At 54.0% G+C, this 12,935-nt stretch overlaps 1 protein-coding gene across 4 annotated transcripts; it reads right to left on the bottom strand.

Moving 5' to 3' along the window:
* Positions 1-4,943: 4,943 nt before the first annotated feature.
* LOC117076516 (platelet glycoprotein Ib alpha chain-like) lies at positions 4,944-11,443 on the bottom strand. Of its 4 annotated transcripts, none has more exons than XM_033200107.1 (4): positions 11,199-11,443; positions 7,128-7,538; positions 5,363-5,528; positions 4,944-5,191 (listed from the first exon to the last, which is right to left on the bottom strand). In XM_033200107.1, the coding sequence occupies exons 1-4, from the start codon at positions 11,290-11,292 to the stop codon at positions 5,179-5,181; spliced, it is 684 nt and encodes a 227-aa protein (XP_033055998.1). In that variant the 5' UTR covers positions 11,293-11,443; the 3' UTR covers positions 4,944-5,178. The 4 variants fall into 4 exon arrangements, with proteins under 4 accessions (XP_033055998.1, XP_033055999.1, XP_033056000.1 ...); XM_033200108.1 differs by having other exon boundaries at positions 4,946-5,233; positions 11,199-11,441; XM_033200109.1 differs by having other exon boundaries at positions 5,095-5,191; positions 5,368-5,528.
* Between the last annotated feature and the right edge of the window lie 1,492 nt (positions 11,444-12,935).

The following is a 12,935-nucleotide window of genomic DNA, read 5'->3' as shown; positions in this document are numbered from 1 at the left end:
GGCTGGAGTGTGGATAAATAAACTTTAAGGCATATGCAGCCTTGCCTGCCCTACCCGAGGCTCACCCTGAGCACCCTCATTCCACACAATGTTAGCCCAGTTTTTTAACACAAAAAAGCACTGGGTTCTGGCCAGGTGTGGTGGCTCATGCCTGTAATCCCAGCAGTTTGGGAGGCCGAGGCGGGTGAATCACTTAAGGTCAGGGGTTCAAGACTAGCCTGGCCAACATGGAGAAACCCGTCTCTACTAAAACTACAAAAATCAGCTGGGCGTGGAGACTTGTGCCTGTAACTCCAGCTACTCAGGAAGCTGAGGGAGGAGAATCACTTAAACCCGGGAGGCGGAGGTTGCAGAGAGCAGAGATCACATCACTGCACTCCAGCCTGGGCGACAGAGTGAGACCCTGTCTAAAAAAACAAAACAACAACAACAGAAACCACTGAGTCCTAGAGAGGTTACCAGCCACTCAGGTGACAGACCTGGAATTTGAATCCAGCCCCTGCAGGGTTTTCCTCTTGGCTCAGTTTCCCAGAATAGGGACATCGGCTGTGATACGAAGTTGTGGCCTCATAACCCACTGCCCTGGCCTGGGGGTAGCCAGGTCCCCTTTTCTTGGGTGAGTCAAAACCTTGTGTCTAGGCACAAGGGGTCTCCTGCTCCCAAAAGCAGTGGCCACAGCGCTGGGCTGGACACTTGGATCAGGTCCCCAATTCCCTGGTGGCCTCTCTGGGCTTCATGGGCCCCTGTGAGTTGGCCCCCAAGCAGCTCTACGTGTTTCCTTTTTTGGTGGGGTGGGGGTGGTGGGACGGAGTCTTGCTCTGTCTCCCAGGCTGGAGTGCAGTGGCACGACCTTGGTTCACTGCAACCTCCGCCTCCCAGGTTCACGCGATTCTCCGGCCTCAGCCTCCCAGTATCTGGACTACAGGCGTGAGCCACCACGCCCGTCTAATCTTTTTGTATGTCTAGTAGAGATGGGGGTTTCTCCATGTTGGTCAGGTTGGTCTTGAACTCTTGACCTCAAGTTATCTGCCTGCCTCGGTCTCCCAAAGTGCTAGGATTGCAGGCGTGCGCCACCGCGCCTGGCGAGCTCTGGGTGTTTCTGAGTAGGGGGTCTCTGGGATCTCCTCCCCTATGGCCTGGGGCCACCCCTATCCCCTACTCACCTTGCTCAGCAGGAAGGAGAGTGCCGTCCCGCTGTGCCTCATGCTGCCGGCATCTCTGGCCCTGCGGAGATGGTTGTGAGCCCTCCAGACCCCTGGGAGCCCAGGTACGGCCCTGTGGGACATCCCCTAGCCTAGACAGGAGCTCACTCCCACACGCTCTGCACCCTCCCTTCAGTCCTAAGGACATTCAATCAAGGCGGCATGGATCACACCACAGGCACCAGCGTGAGGAACCCACCCGGACCTTGCAGCGATCCCTATCCAGGGACAGCAGCCAGGTACCCAAAGCCCCTCCCCACACCCGTCCAGGTTCAGCAGCCTGGGTGGGGGCATCAGGACCGGCGAAACCAAGTCTCCTGGCCCCAGACCCATGGGAGACACATTCAGCTCCCAGAGCGGCTCTGATGGTTTCAGGGGAATGACAAGACCCCAGTCCCTCTCCTGAGACCCCCTCAAGCTCACGTAAGCTTGCTCCACGAGGCCCGGGCAGGTCTGGCACTCACCACCACTGCGGAGTCCCAGGACCTCCCGGGGAGTGAGGGAAGGAGAAGAGAACCTGACCTGGCCAAGAGGGAGGTCCAGGGCTCCCCCAACACCCACTCAGCAGAGCCCCTTAACTGGGCACCAGGCCAGGACATAACCCACACACTTTCCTTGGGTGAGGCTCCCAGTGGGTGGAGGGCAGAGTGTCCAAGAGGGCCTGATGGGGCAGGAGAGAGTGGCCAAGGGGGTGACCGGGTGTAGAGGGGGAGGGGTGGGAGAGGGCAGAGGAAGGAGGCGGGAAAGGAGGGAAGAGAGGCGTAGGAGTGAGGAGGCTGGGTGAGAGGTGTTTATTTATTTATTTATTTTGAGACAGAGTCTCACTCTGTCACCCAGGCTGGAGTACAGTGGCATGATCTTGGCTGACTGCAAGCTCTGCCTCCCAGGTTCATGCGATTCTCCTGCCTCAGCCTCCTGAGTAGCTGAGATGACAGGTGCCTGCCACCCTGCCCAGTTAATTTTTGTTTTTTTTTTTTCTTTTAGTAGAGATGGGGTTTCACCATGTTGGTCAGGCTGGTCTCGAACTCCTGACCTTGTGATCTACCCGTCTCAGCCTCCCAAAGTGCTAGGATTACAGGTGTGAGCCACTGCGCCCCGCCTGAGAGGTGTTAAGTTTAATTGTTCATGTGTTTGCATATGATGGCGGGGTGCACAAAGGAAGACAGTGGTAGGGGACCAGCAGCTCTGGGAATGGGGGGATTTTATCAACTTAGGGTCTAGTATATGTGCTTCCAAGCAGAGCCCATGGAGTGTAGCCTAGGGAGCTTGGGGGCTCCAGGAAAACTGCCCACTGCGCTGTGCCGCCCAAGGCAGACCAAAGACCCTCTCTGGTTGGCCCCCTATCCACAAACTGTTGGGGCTACAGATGCAGCTAGAAATGGGGCCCCCAGGAGGGTGATGGGTGGGGTGGGAGGTGGGAGGGGCTGTGGCCAGGGGAGAGGGGCTGATGTGTGGGACTGTTGGCCTCCAGACCTGCTGTGAGTTAATGTTTCCCCAGCATCGCCAGCTGCTCAGGAGGCCCCAACAGCGTCTCCCCTCCAAAGATATCAAAGCATGACCCAGCGTCAAGCCAGCGTTTGCCCCTCTGTGGTGGGTGACCTTGACCCCGTGGCCTCTCTGAATGTCCATTTAGGGGCAGCTCCAGGCTGGAGTCGGGGAGACGGCTTGGGGGCACCTCCCAGGACAAGGCACACAACTGACACCCAGCACCGAGCCTCGGTGTCCCCCTTCTGATAAAAACGTCTGGACAGGGGGTGGGCACAGTGGCTCATGCCTGTAATCTCAACATTTTGGGAGGCTGAGATGGGTGAATCACTTGAGGCCAGGAGTTCAAGACCACGTTACCATATTAGCCTGGCTAATATGGTAAAAATACAAAAATTAACTGGGCATGGTGGCGCATACCTGTAGTCCCAGCTACTCAGGAGGCGGAGGCACAAGAATGGCTTGGGGCCAGGCGCTATGGCTCATGCCTGTAATCCCAGCACTTTGGGAGGCCAACGCGGGTGGGTCACCTGAGGTCTGGAGTTTGAGAACAGCCTGACCAACATGGTAAAACCCCGTCTCTACTAAAAATACAAAAAATTAGCTGGGCGTGGTGGCAGGCACCTGCAATCCCAGCTACTTGGGAGGCTGAGGCAGGAGAATCGTTTGAACCCGGGAGGCAGAGGTTGCAGTGAGCCGAGATCGCGCCACTACACTCCAGCATGGGCAACAAGAGCGAAACTCTGTCTCATAAAAAAAAAAAAAAAAAAAAAAAAAGAATGGCTTGAACCCAGGAGTCCGAGGCTGCAGTGAGCCAAGATTGCACTACTGCACTCCAGCCTAGGTGACAGAGGGAGACTGTCTCAAAAAAGAAAAAAAGAGGCCGGGCGCGGTGGCTCACACCTGTAATCCCAGCACTTTGGGAGGCCGAGGCAGGCAGATCACGAGGTCAGGAGATCGAGACCATCCTGGCTAACACGGTGAAACCCCATCTCTACTAAAAATACAAAAAATTAGCCGGGCGTGGTGGCGGGTGCCTGTAGTCCCAGCTACTCGGGAGGCTGAGGCAGGAGAATGGCGTGAACCCGGGAGGCGGAGCTTGCAGTGAGCTGAGATCGCGGCACTGTACTCCAGCCTGGGCGAGACAGCGAGACTCCATCTCAAAAAAAAAAAAAAGGAAAAAAGAGAAAGAGATGAGGTTCTGCCACGTTGCCCCATCTGGTCTCAAACTACCAAGGTCAAGCAATTCGCCCACCGCAGCTTCTCAAAGTACTGAGATTACAGTGGTAAGCCGCCATGCCCAGCCCCCAAGTTTTGTTTGTTTGTTTTGAGACAGAGTCTCACTCTGTCGCCTCGACTGGAGGGCAGTGGTGCAATCTCGGCTCACCGCAACCTCTGCCTCCCAGGCTCAAGCAATTCTCCTGCCTCATCCTCCCTAGTAGCTGGGATTACAGGCGCCCACCACCACACCAGCCAATTTTTGTATTTTTAGTAGAGATGGGGTTTCACCATGTTGGCCAGGCTGGTCTTGAACTCCTGACCTCAAATGATCCACCTACCTTGGCCTTCCAAAGTACTAGAATTACAGGCATAAGCCACCATGCCTGGCCGCCAATTTTTTTTTTTTTTTTAAATTAGCCAGGCATACTATCCCCCTGTAGTCCCAGCTACTCAGGAGGTTGAGGCAGGAGGATCACTTGAGCCTGGGAGGTTGAGGCTGCAGTGAGCCGAGAGTGCACCATTGCACTCCAGCCTGGGCAACACAGCAAGATCCTATCTCAAAGAAAAAAAAAGTTACATCCTCAAAGAGGCCTCCCTACCTTCTCAGCAAACCTGGACACCACAACTCTTGTGGTTTGGCCACTGCAGCCCTTGTGGTTTGGCCACAGTCTCAGTCTGTGACTCCATGGCCTTCCGTGCCACCTGCAAATATCTCATGTGATCTCCTGATTCTTTTTCTTTTTATTTTTTTAGATGGAGTCTTGCTCTGTTGCCCAGGCTGGAGTACAGTGGGGTGATCTCAGCTCACTGCAACCTCTGCCTCCTGGGTTGAAGAGATTCTCTGCCTCAGCCTCCTGAGTAGCTGAGATTACAGGCACCTGCCACCATGCTCAGCTAATTTTTGTATTTTTAGTAGAGACAGAGTTTCGCCATGTTAGCCCGGCTGGTCTCAAACTCCTGAGGTCAGGAGATCTGCCCGCCTCAGCCTCCCAAAGTGCTGGGATACAGGTGGAACCACCATGCCCAGCCAAGTGATCTCCTGATTCTTATCTGTCCCCGCCTTGAGTCTGTGGCTCCCCTGAGAGTAAAGACATGGTCCCCACTGTGACTCCAGCACAGAGCCCAGCACATAGTAGGTGCTCAGCTAATGTTTGTCACACGAATCCATAACTCAGGAGGCCTTGGATGAATGGTAGAGGGTTTATTTCCTCAGGTTCTGCTCCTCCCCAGGCACCCCAGCCCCATCCACGCCCGCATCTCTGTTGGCTCCTCAGGGCTCACTCCTGGAGGTGGTGGGCAAAGGACAATCTGTCATTCATGGATCCCTGAGGAAGGAACACACAGGGAGGCATTCAGACCCAACGGGCTCTGCAGCCCAGGCTGGTCCTGCTTGGGAGGGTGGCTCCCCCAACCCTGCCTTGGCCCCAGGGCTGAGCCCCCAGCCAAGCTCCTACCTTACCATGGACACCTCATCCAGTTTCTCAAATGTGGACTCATCCCGGTGACAGAACCTCACAGCCATGACCACAGACCCGATGAGCAAAAGAGACACCAGCAAACACACGACCACCACCACAGCCGGGTTCCTGTGTAACTCAGGGGGCCCAGTGTCACCTGGAGCTGCGGGAAGGAGCTCAGAGTCAGCCCTGGGCCCTATTGCCCCCAAGCCTAAGACACCCACCAGGGCCCAGAGCCTTTTAAAATCTGTTCTCAGGAAGCTGAACTCTCTTCCCTCTCCAGTTGAGGCTGCCACATTTTAATCATTTATTTTAGAGACAGGGTCTCACTCTGTCACCCAGGTTGGAGTGCAGTAGTATGATCACAGCTCACTGCAGCCTCGATCTCCTGGGCTCAAGCGATACTCCCACCTCAGCCTCCCGAGTAGCAAGGATTACAGGCATGCACCACCATGCCTGACCAATTTTTTTTTTTTTTTAATTGAGACAGGCTCTTGCTCTGTCACACAGGCTGGAGTGCAGTGGTGTTATCTCAGCGTACTGCAACCTCCATCTCCCAGGATCTAGTGATCCTCCTACCTCAGCCTCCCAGGAGCTGAGACTACAAGTGTGTGCCACCACACCCAGCTAATTTTTGTATATTTAGTAGAGATGAGGTTTTGCCATGTTGCCCAGGCTGGTCTCGAACTCATTGACTCAGGTGATCCATCCGCCTCGGCCTCCCAAAGTGCTGGGATTACATGTGTGAGCCACTGAGCCCAGCCTAATTTTTAAATTTTATTTATTTATTTATTTATTTATTTATTTATTTATTTTTGAGACGGAGTTTGCTTGTTTGTTTTTTCCCTCCAAGACGGAGTCTTGCTCTGTCTCCCAGGATGGAGTGCAGTGGTGCAATGTCGGCTCACTCCAACCTCCATCTCCTGGGTTCAAACAATTTTCCTGCCTCAGCCTCCCAAGTAGCCTGGATTACAGGCACCCGCCACCATGCATGGCTAATTTTTGTATTTTTAGTAGAAATGGGGTTTCACCATGTTGGCCAGGCTGGTCTTGAAATCCTGACCTCAGGTGATCCGCCCACCTTGGTCTCCCAAAGTGCTGGGATTACAGATGTGAGCCACCACGCCAAGCCATTTATTTATTTGTTTGTTGTTTGTTTGTTTGTTTGTTTATTGAGACGGAGTCTCACTCTGCAGCCCAGGCTAGAGTGCAGTGGTGCGATTTCAGCTCACTGCAACCTCTGCCGCCCGAATTCAAACGATTCTCCTGCCTCAACCTCCCAAGTAGCTGAGATTACAGGCGTCTGCCACTGCGCCTGGCTAATTTTTGTAGTTTTAGTAGAGACGGGATTTCACCAAGCCAGGCTGGTCTTGAACTCTTGACCTCGTGATATACCCCCCCTTGGCCTCTCAAAGTGTTGGGATTACGGGCGTAAGCCACCGCGCCCGGCCATTGTTAGATTTTTTTGTAGAGACAAAGTCCTGCTATTTTGTCCAGGCCCAAAAACATAATGTATAACCTGTCTCCCCACCACAGCAAGTATTAGTTTCTCTCTTTGCCCATCGCTGCGTGCCCAGCCCCGACATACACTAGGCACTTAATAAATGCGCATAGCATGAAGGGCTTTAGACAATGGAGCAGAGACAGCAAGCCCTTCCTAGAGCATTCTCGGAGCTGTACCTCCCCCTAGTGGTCAGTTCTGAAACTGCAGTCTGTTACTCCCGCCACCTCCCTACAAACACCCAAATCTCTTAATACTTACCTGGGCCAGGGGGCTCCAAGGTCTGGTCAGTGGAGGTCAAGGGCTCCGTTCTGGGGCTGTGGGAAGTGGGACTCCAGTGCGGGGTCAGGGATTCGGAACTGGGGAGGGTGGAATGGGAAGAGGAGGTGAGCTCTCCATTGGGGGAACCAGAACTAGGGTGCGTGGTTGTCTCTGGTTGTGGGGACGAGGGAATCATCCTTGACTCTGTGGAGCTGGGGCTAGGCTGCATGGTAGGGGTTGCTCCTGAGCTTGAGGGGCTGAGGTGGGTCATGGAGCCTGTCTCCAAACTCAGGGGGCTGGAGTAGGTTTTGGGGGGTTCCCCTGAACTGAGGGTGTTGTGGGTGAAGGAAGAAGAAATCAGAGAGCTGAGAGATGATGTCTCCATACTGTTGTACTCTGAGGTCGTAATACCTGAAAAGAAAAACATCATTGGAAGCTGGGCTCGGTGGCTCACGCCTGTAATTCCATCACTTTGAGACGTCAAGTTGAGAGCATCACTTGAACCCAGGAATTAGAGACCAGCCTGGGCAGCATAGCGAGTCTCTCTCTCTCTCTCTTTTTTTTTTTCTTTTTTGAGATGGAGTCTTGCTCTGTCACCCAGACTGGAGAGCAGTGGCGCGATCTCGGCTCACTGCAACTTCCACCTCCTGGGTACAGGCAATGCTCCTGCCTCAGCCTCCCAAGTAGCTGGAATTACAGGCGTGCATCACCACGCCTGGCTAACTTTTGCATTTTTAGTTTCACTGTGCTGGCCAGATTGGTCTCGAACTCCTGAACTCAGGTGATTCACCCGCCTTGGCCTCCCTAAGTGCTGGGATTACAGGCATAAGCCATCGTGCCCCGTCTTTTTATTTTTATTTTTATTTATTTATTTTTTTTTGAGACGGAGTCTCGCTCTGTCGCCCAGGCTGGAGTGCAGTGGCCGGATCTCAGCTCACTGCAAGCTCCGCCTCCCAGGTTTACGCCATTCTCCTGCCTTAGCCTCCCGAGTAGCTGGGACTACAGGCGCCCGCCACCTCGCCCGGCTAGTTTTTGGTAATTTTTAGTAGAGACGGGGTTTCACCGTGTTAGCCAGGATGGTCTCGATCTCCTGACCTCGTGATCCACCCGTCTCGGCCTCCCAAAGTGCTGGGATTACAGGCTTGAGCCACCGCGCCCGGCCTATTTTTATTTTTATTTATTTTATTTATTTATTTTTTTTTTTTTTTTGAGACGGAGTCTCGCTTTGTCGCCCGGGCTGGAGTGCAGTGGCGTGATCTCGGCTCACTGCAAACTCCGCCTCCCGGGTTCCCGCCATTCTTCCGCCTCAGCCTCCGAGTAGCTGGGACTACAGGCGCCCGCCACCACGCCCGGCTAGTTTTTTGTATTTTTAGTAGAGACGGGGTTTCACCGTGTTAGCCAGGAGGGTCTCGATCTCCTGACCTCGTGATCCACCCGCCTCGGCCTCCCAAAGTGCTGGGATTACAGGCTTGAGCCACTGCGCCCGGCCTATTTTTAATTAATTTATTTGCCCAGGTCATAGGGAGACCCGAAAGATTTAGGACACCATATGAGCAATCAGTGGGAAACTGAGGCTCCCCCTCAAATTCATGCTCCTTGTCTGAAGTCCTACAGCCCGGTTTCAAGTGCAGATCAGCGTTCCTCTTGGCTCAGAGCTCTAGAAGCCCTTTGGATATGGGGAGTGACTGCATTCCAGGCAGCGCTGGGCAGCTCCTTTAAATTTTCTGGGACTCAGTTTTCTTTTCTGTAAAATGGAAATCACGTGGAGTTCGTGCCTCTGACAGTTCATCAGTGAGGTTCGTAGTGGGTGTACACAAGCCAGGTGCTCCCAGCTACTGGGGAGGCTGAGGCGGGAGGATCTCCTGACCCCAGGAATTCAAGGCTGTAGTGCACCATGACTGCACCACTGCACTCCCGCCTGGGAGACATAACGAGACCCTGTCTCTACAAAAAAATAAAACAAAAATTAGCCAGGCATGGTAGTACATGCCTAGTCCCAGCTACTCAGGAGGTTGAGGTAGGAGGATCGCTTGACTTCGGGAGTTCAAGGCTGCAGTAAGCCATGATCATGCCACTGAATTCCAGCCTGGGCAACAGAGCAAGACCCCGTCTCTAAAAAAAAAAAAAAAAAAAAAGCCAGGCGCAGTGGCTCAAGTCTGTAATCCCAGCACTTTGGGAGGCCAAGGCAGGCAGATCATGAAGTCAGGAGATTGAGACCATCCTGGATAACAAGGTGAAACCCCGTCTCTACTAAAAATACAAAAAATTAGCCGGGCGTGGTGGCGGGCGCCTGTAGTCCCAGCTACTCGGGAGGCTGAGGCAGGAGAATGGAGTGAACTCGGGAGGTGGAACTTGCAGTGAGCGGAGATGGCACCACTGCACTCCAGCCTGGGCGACAGAGCAAGACTCCGTCTCAAAAAAAAAAACAAAACACAATAGAATAGAAACATAGTGGGTGTACAGTGACACTCAACTATAAAGATCCACCTATGAGCTCAGAGAGGATCAGCCCTAATTTTCCCCAGGTACCCCTAGGCTAACCTCAACTTTGATGGAAGACACAAAGACACAGGCCCTGGGAACACGTCTCTGGAACACACCCTCCCGTACGGTAGTCCAACCACTTCCTGGCTCCCATCCCATCCCAGGCATGGAGTCCAGGGACCAGGCTGAGGGCGGGTAAATAGTTCATGAGCCACCTCCCACAATGACTTCGCACCCAGTTCCAGGTGTCTAGGCCTCTTAGGTGCTTACAAGTTCATTCATCAACTCTCTGCCCCACCCATCCACTCTGCTCTGGGCCAAACTTCGTGCTTCCTCCTTGACTCACCCCAGGCAGCAGAAACGCGGAAATAACACTGAACACTGGCCCTGAGAGGGGGCTGGGTCCATATGCTGCCCTCCCGGGATCTCTATGTAGCCCCCCAGTCCCTGTGGGGATGACAGCTGAGCCTAGAAGAGGCATGGAACTCGGGCTGGACTTCATTCCCATTTGACAGATGAGAAACTGAGGCCCAGAATAGTAGAGGGTCTGGCCTGAGGTGACTGGGGAGATGGGCAGAAGGCCCTTCAAGGAACTTTGTCCTCTGTTTCTGCTGAAATGAAGAAGATTCAGAGGCCATAGTGGACCCCAAGCCAAGTCAGAATTCTGGGGAGCTGAGTACTTAGTGAACTGAGGAAAAGCTGTGGACTTGAAAAAGGAAGAGTTGGAGGACACAAGCCCTGCTGAGTAGGGACTGAGTAGGCACTGGTGAGCTGCTGAAGAGTTGACCAGAAGGTAAAAATAAAGCTGTTTCTAGGCACTGTGTTGGGTGTTTGCTTTTCCCAGAGACTCCTAGACTGGGAGGCTCACATGAGCCAAGTCAACCAGTTCTAATCTGAGTCTGGGACAAGCTGGACTGAGCCTCAGTTTCCTGAGCTGTGAAATGGGAATACAAGTGGTGCCTTCTGAATGAAACCCTTCCCTGCAATGAGCATTTCAGCCATGGTGGCCTCTGCTCTGCTATTACAGGTCTGGGGGGTAGGACACCAGTCAGAGAGAGCGACGACACAGTGGCAGGTAAAGGGCAGAAGAAGGGAATGCAAGAAGTTCAAGGCTCCTCCCCTCCACCCTAGGCACTGTCTTATAGGAGAGCAAGAGGGAATTAAGTCAGACGCACAGAAGAAATTCTCATGGGAACCACAGATGTTTGATGACCAGGAAGTGAGTCCCTGTTCCCTGGAACACCCATGGCCCTGAGGTCTTCGCCATTCTCCCTTTGCGGATAGGCTAAAAGGAATAGATTTGAAAAGGAGCCTCAAAGTAGGTGTGAGGCTGTCTGTAGCCTCCAGCCGGTTCAGGGCTCACTGGAGTTGCAGAACCCACAGCCCAAGGGCTGGGGAGCAGCGGTGCCTCATCTGTCCTCACAGCTGCTCTGTTTCTAGGGGAAAGGCCAGCCTTCCCCAGAGCGCTGGCGGACCAGCGTGGCCTGAGGGAGGGGTCCAGAAGCCAGGTGTGTGACTGGGCTGTGCGTCCCCCACCCCCACCCTTCTGCTTTCTGGAAGCTGAGACTCCCTTTTACCAGCTCTTACCTGTGTAGGGAGTACTGTTAGTGTCACTCTCATTAGCTTTTAGTGGCAGCACCAGCACCAAAAGCAGAAGTGGCGGCAGCGGGGGGTGCGCCATTCCTGTGCCGGGAGGGCCTGCCACCGGCTCTGCACAGGTGTGTGGCCAGGCGTGTGCCCAGGTACCAGCTCCCTGCACCTGGGCGTGCGCTCCCTGCTGGCGGAGTGCGGGGCTGTGCAGGGGCGAGGCGTAGGTGGGGCTTCAGGGTGTGGGACCTCCCTGGGGAGCTCCTATTCCCCTGGGGTGTGGTTCTCACCCTCTTCACCTGGACTCCACCCCTTCTAAACATGACCCAGAAGCTCTCAAAGCCAGTCATCCACTAAAGACCCCTGCCCCTGACATCCCCTTTCCCCCTGCTTCTGGCTCCACAGCAGCCCGAACCCCTGCTGTCACTCCCTCTGCCCTCCTCCTGCCAGGCTGCCCCCTCTGGGAGCCCCTATTGCCCCCACCTCCCTCCTGTCCCTGAAACCGCAGGGCTGGGGATGCCCTTGTCCTCCTCTGTCCTCTGTCTCACCCAGACTGGGGCCTTTTGGGGACATGACTGAAACCTTCTAACCTTCTAGCATTTCTATTATGGATTTCTTTTTCTTTCTTTTCTCTCTTTTTTTTTTTTTGAGACAGAGTCTTGCTCTGTCACCCAGACTGGAGTGCAGTGATGCAATCTCGACTCACTGCAACCTCTGCCTCCCGGGTTCAAGTAATTCTCCTGCCTCAGCCTCCTGAGTAGTTGGCATTACAGGTGCCCACCACCACGCCCTGCTAGTTTTTGTATTTTTTAGTAGAGACGGGGTTTCATCATTTTCGTTGGCCAGGTTGGTCTCGAACTCTTGACCTCAAGTGTGATCCACCCACCTCAGCCTCCCTCCCAAACTGCTGGGATTACAGGCATGAGCCATGGGCCACTGTGCCCCCTTTTTTTTTTTTTTTTTTTTTAGAGACAGGGTCTCACTTCATTGCCCAGGCTGTAGTGCAGTGGCACAATCACAGCTCACTGCATCCTCGAACTCCCGGATTCAAGGGACCTCCCGCCTCAGCCTCCCAAGTAGCTGCGATTACAGGCGTGCACCCCCGTGCCTGGCTAATTTTTTTTTTTTTTTTGAGACTGAGTTTAGCTCTTGTTGTCCAGGCTGGAGTGCAATGGCACGATCTTGGCTTACCACAACCTCTGCCTCCTGGGTCCAAGTGATTCTCCTGCCTCAGCCTCCTGAGTAGCTGGGATTACAGGCAGGTGCCATCACGACTGGCTAATTTTGTATTTTTAGTAGAGATGGGGTTTCTCCATGTTGGTCAGACTGGTCTTGAACTTCTGACCTCAGGTGATCCGCCCGCCTCGGCCTCCCAAAGTGATGGGATTACCGGCGTGAGCCACCGTGCCTGGCCTTTTTTTGTTGTATTTTTTTTAGTAGAGATGGGGTTTTACCATGTTGGCCAGGCTGATCTCTAACTCCTGACCTCAGGTGACCCACTCGTCTTGGTTTCCCAATGTGCTGGGATTACAAGCATGAGCCACGGCACCCAGCAATCCCGTAGGATTTTTTAGGGGTGAGGGACTCGAGGTGGATGCTCTGGGCCAGGTCCCCGACACATTTCTAGAGTGCACTGGGGACAGTTTCCATCTGGGACGGGCTGGACACCAGCCCACTACCTGTAGGTGGATATGGCAGGGGCACAGCTGAGACCACATTGGTGGCCCCTGACCTCCA

Source organism: Trachypithecus francoisi, unplaced genomic scaffold (genome assembly GCF_009764315.1).
Source record: "Trachypithecus francoisi isolate TF-2019V2 unplaced genomic scaffold, Tfra_2.0 Lachesis_group5, whole genome shotgun sequence".
Classification (NCBI taxonomy): domain Eukaryota; kingdom Metazoa; phylum Chordata; class Mammalia; order Primates; family Cercopithecidae; genus Trachypithecus; species Trachypithecus francoisi.
The sequence above is the reverse complement of the archived record's forward strand: the minus strand, read 5'-3'. Positions and strand labels throughout refer to the sequence as shown.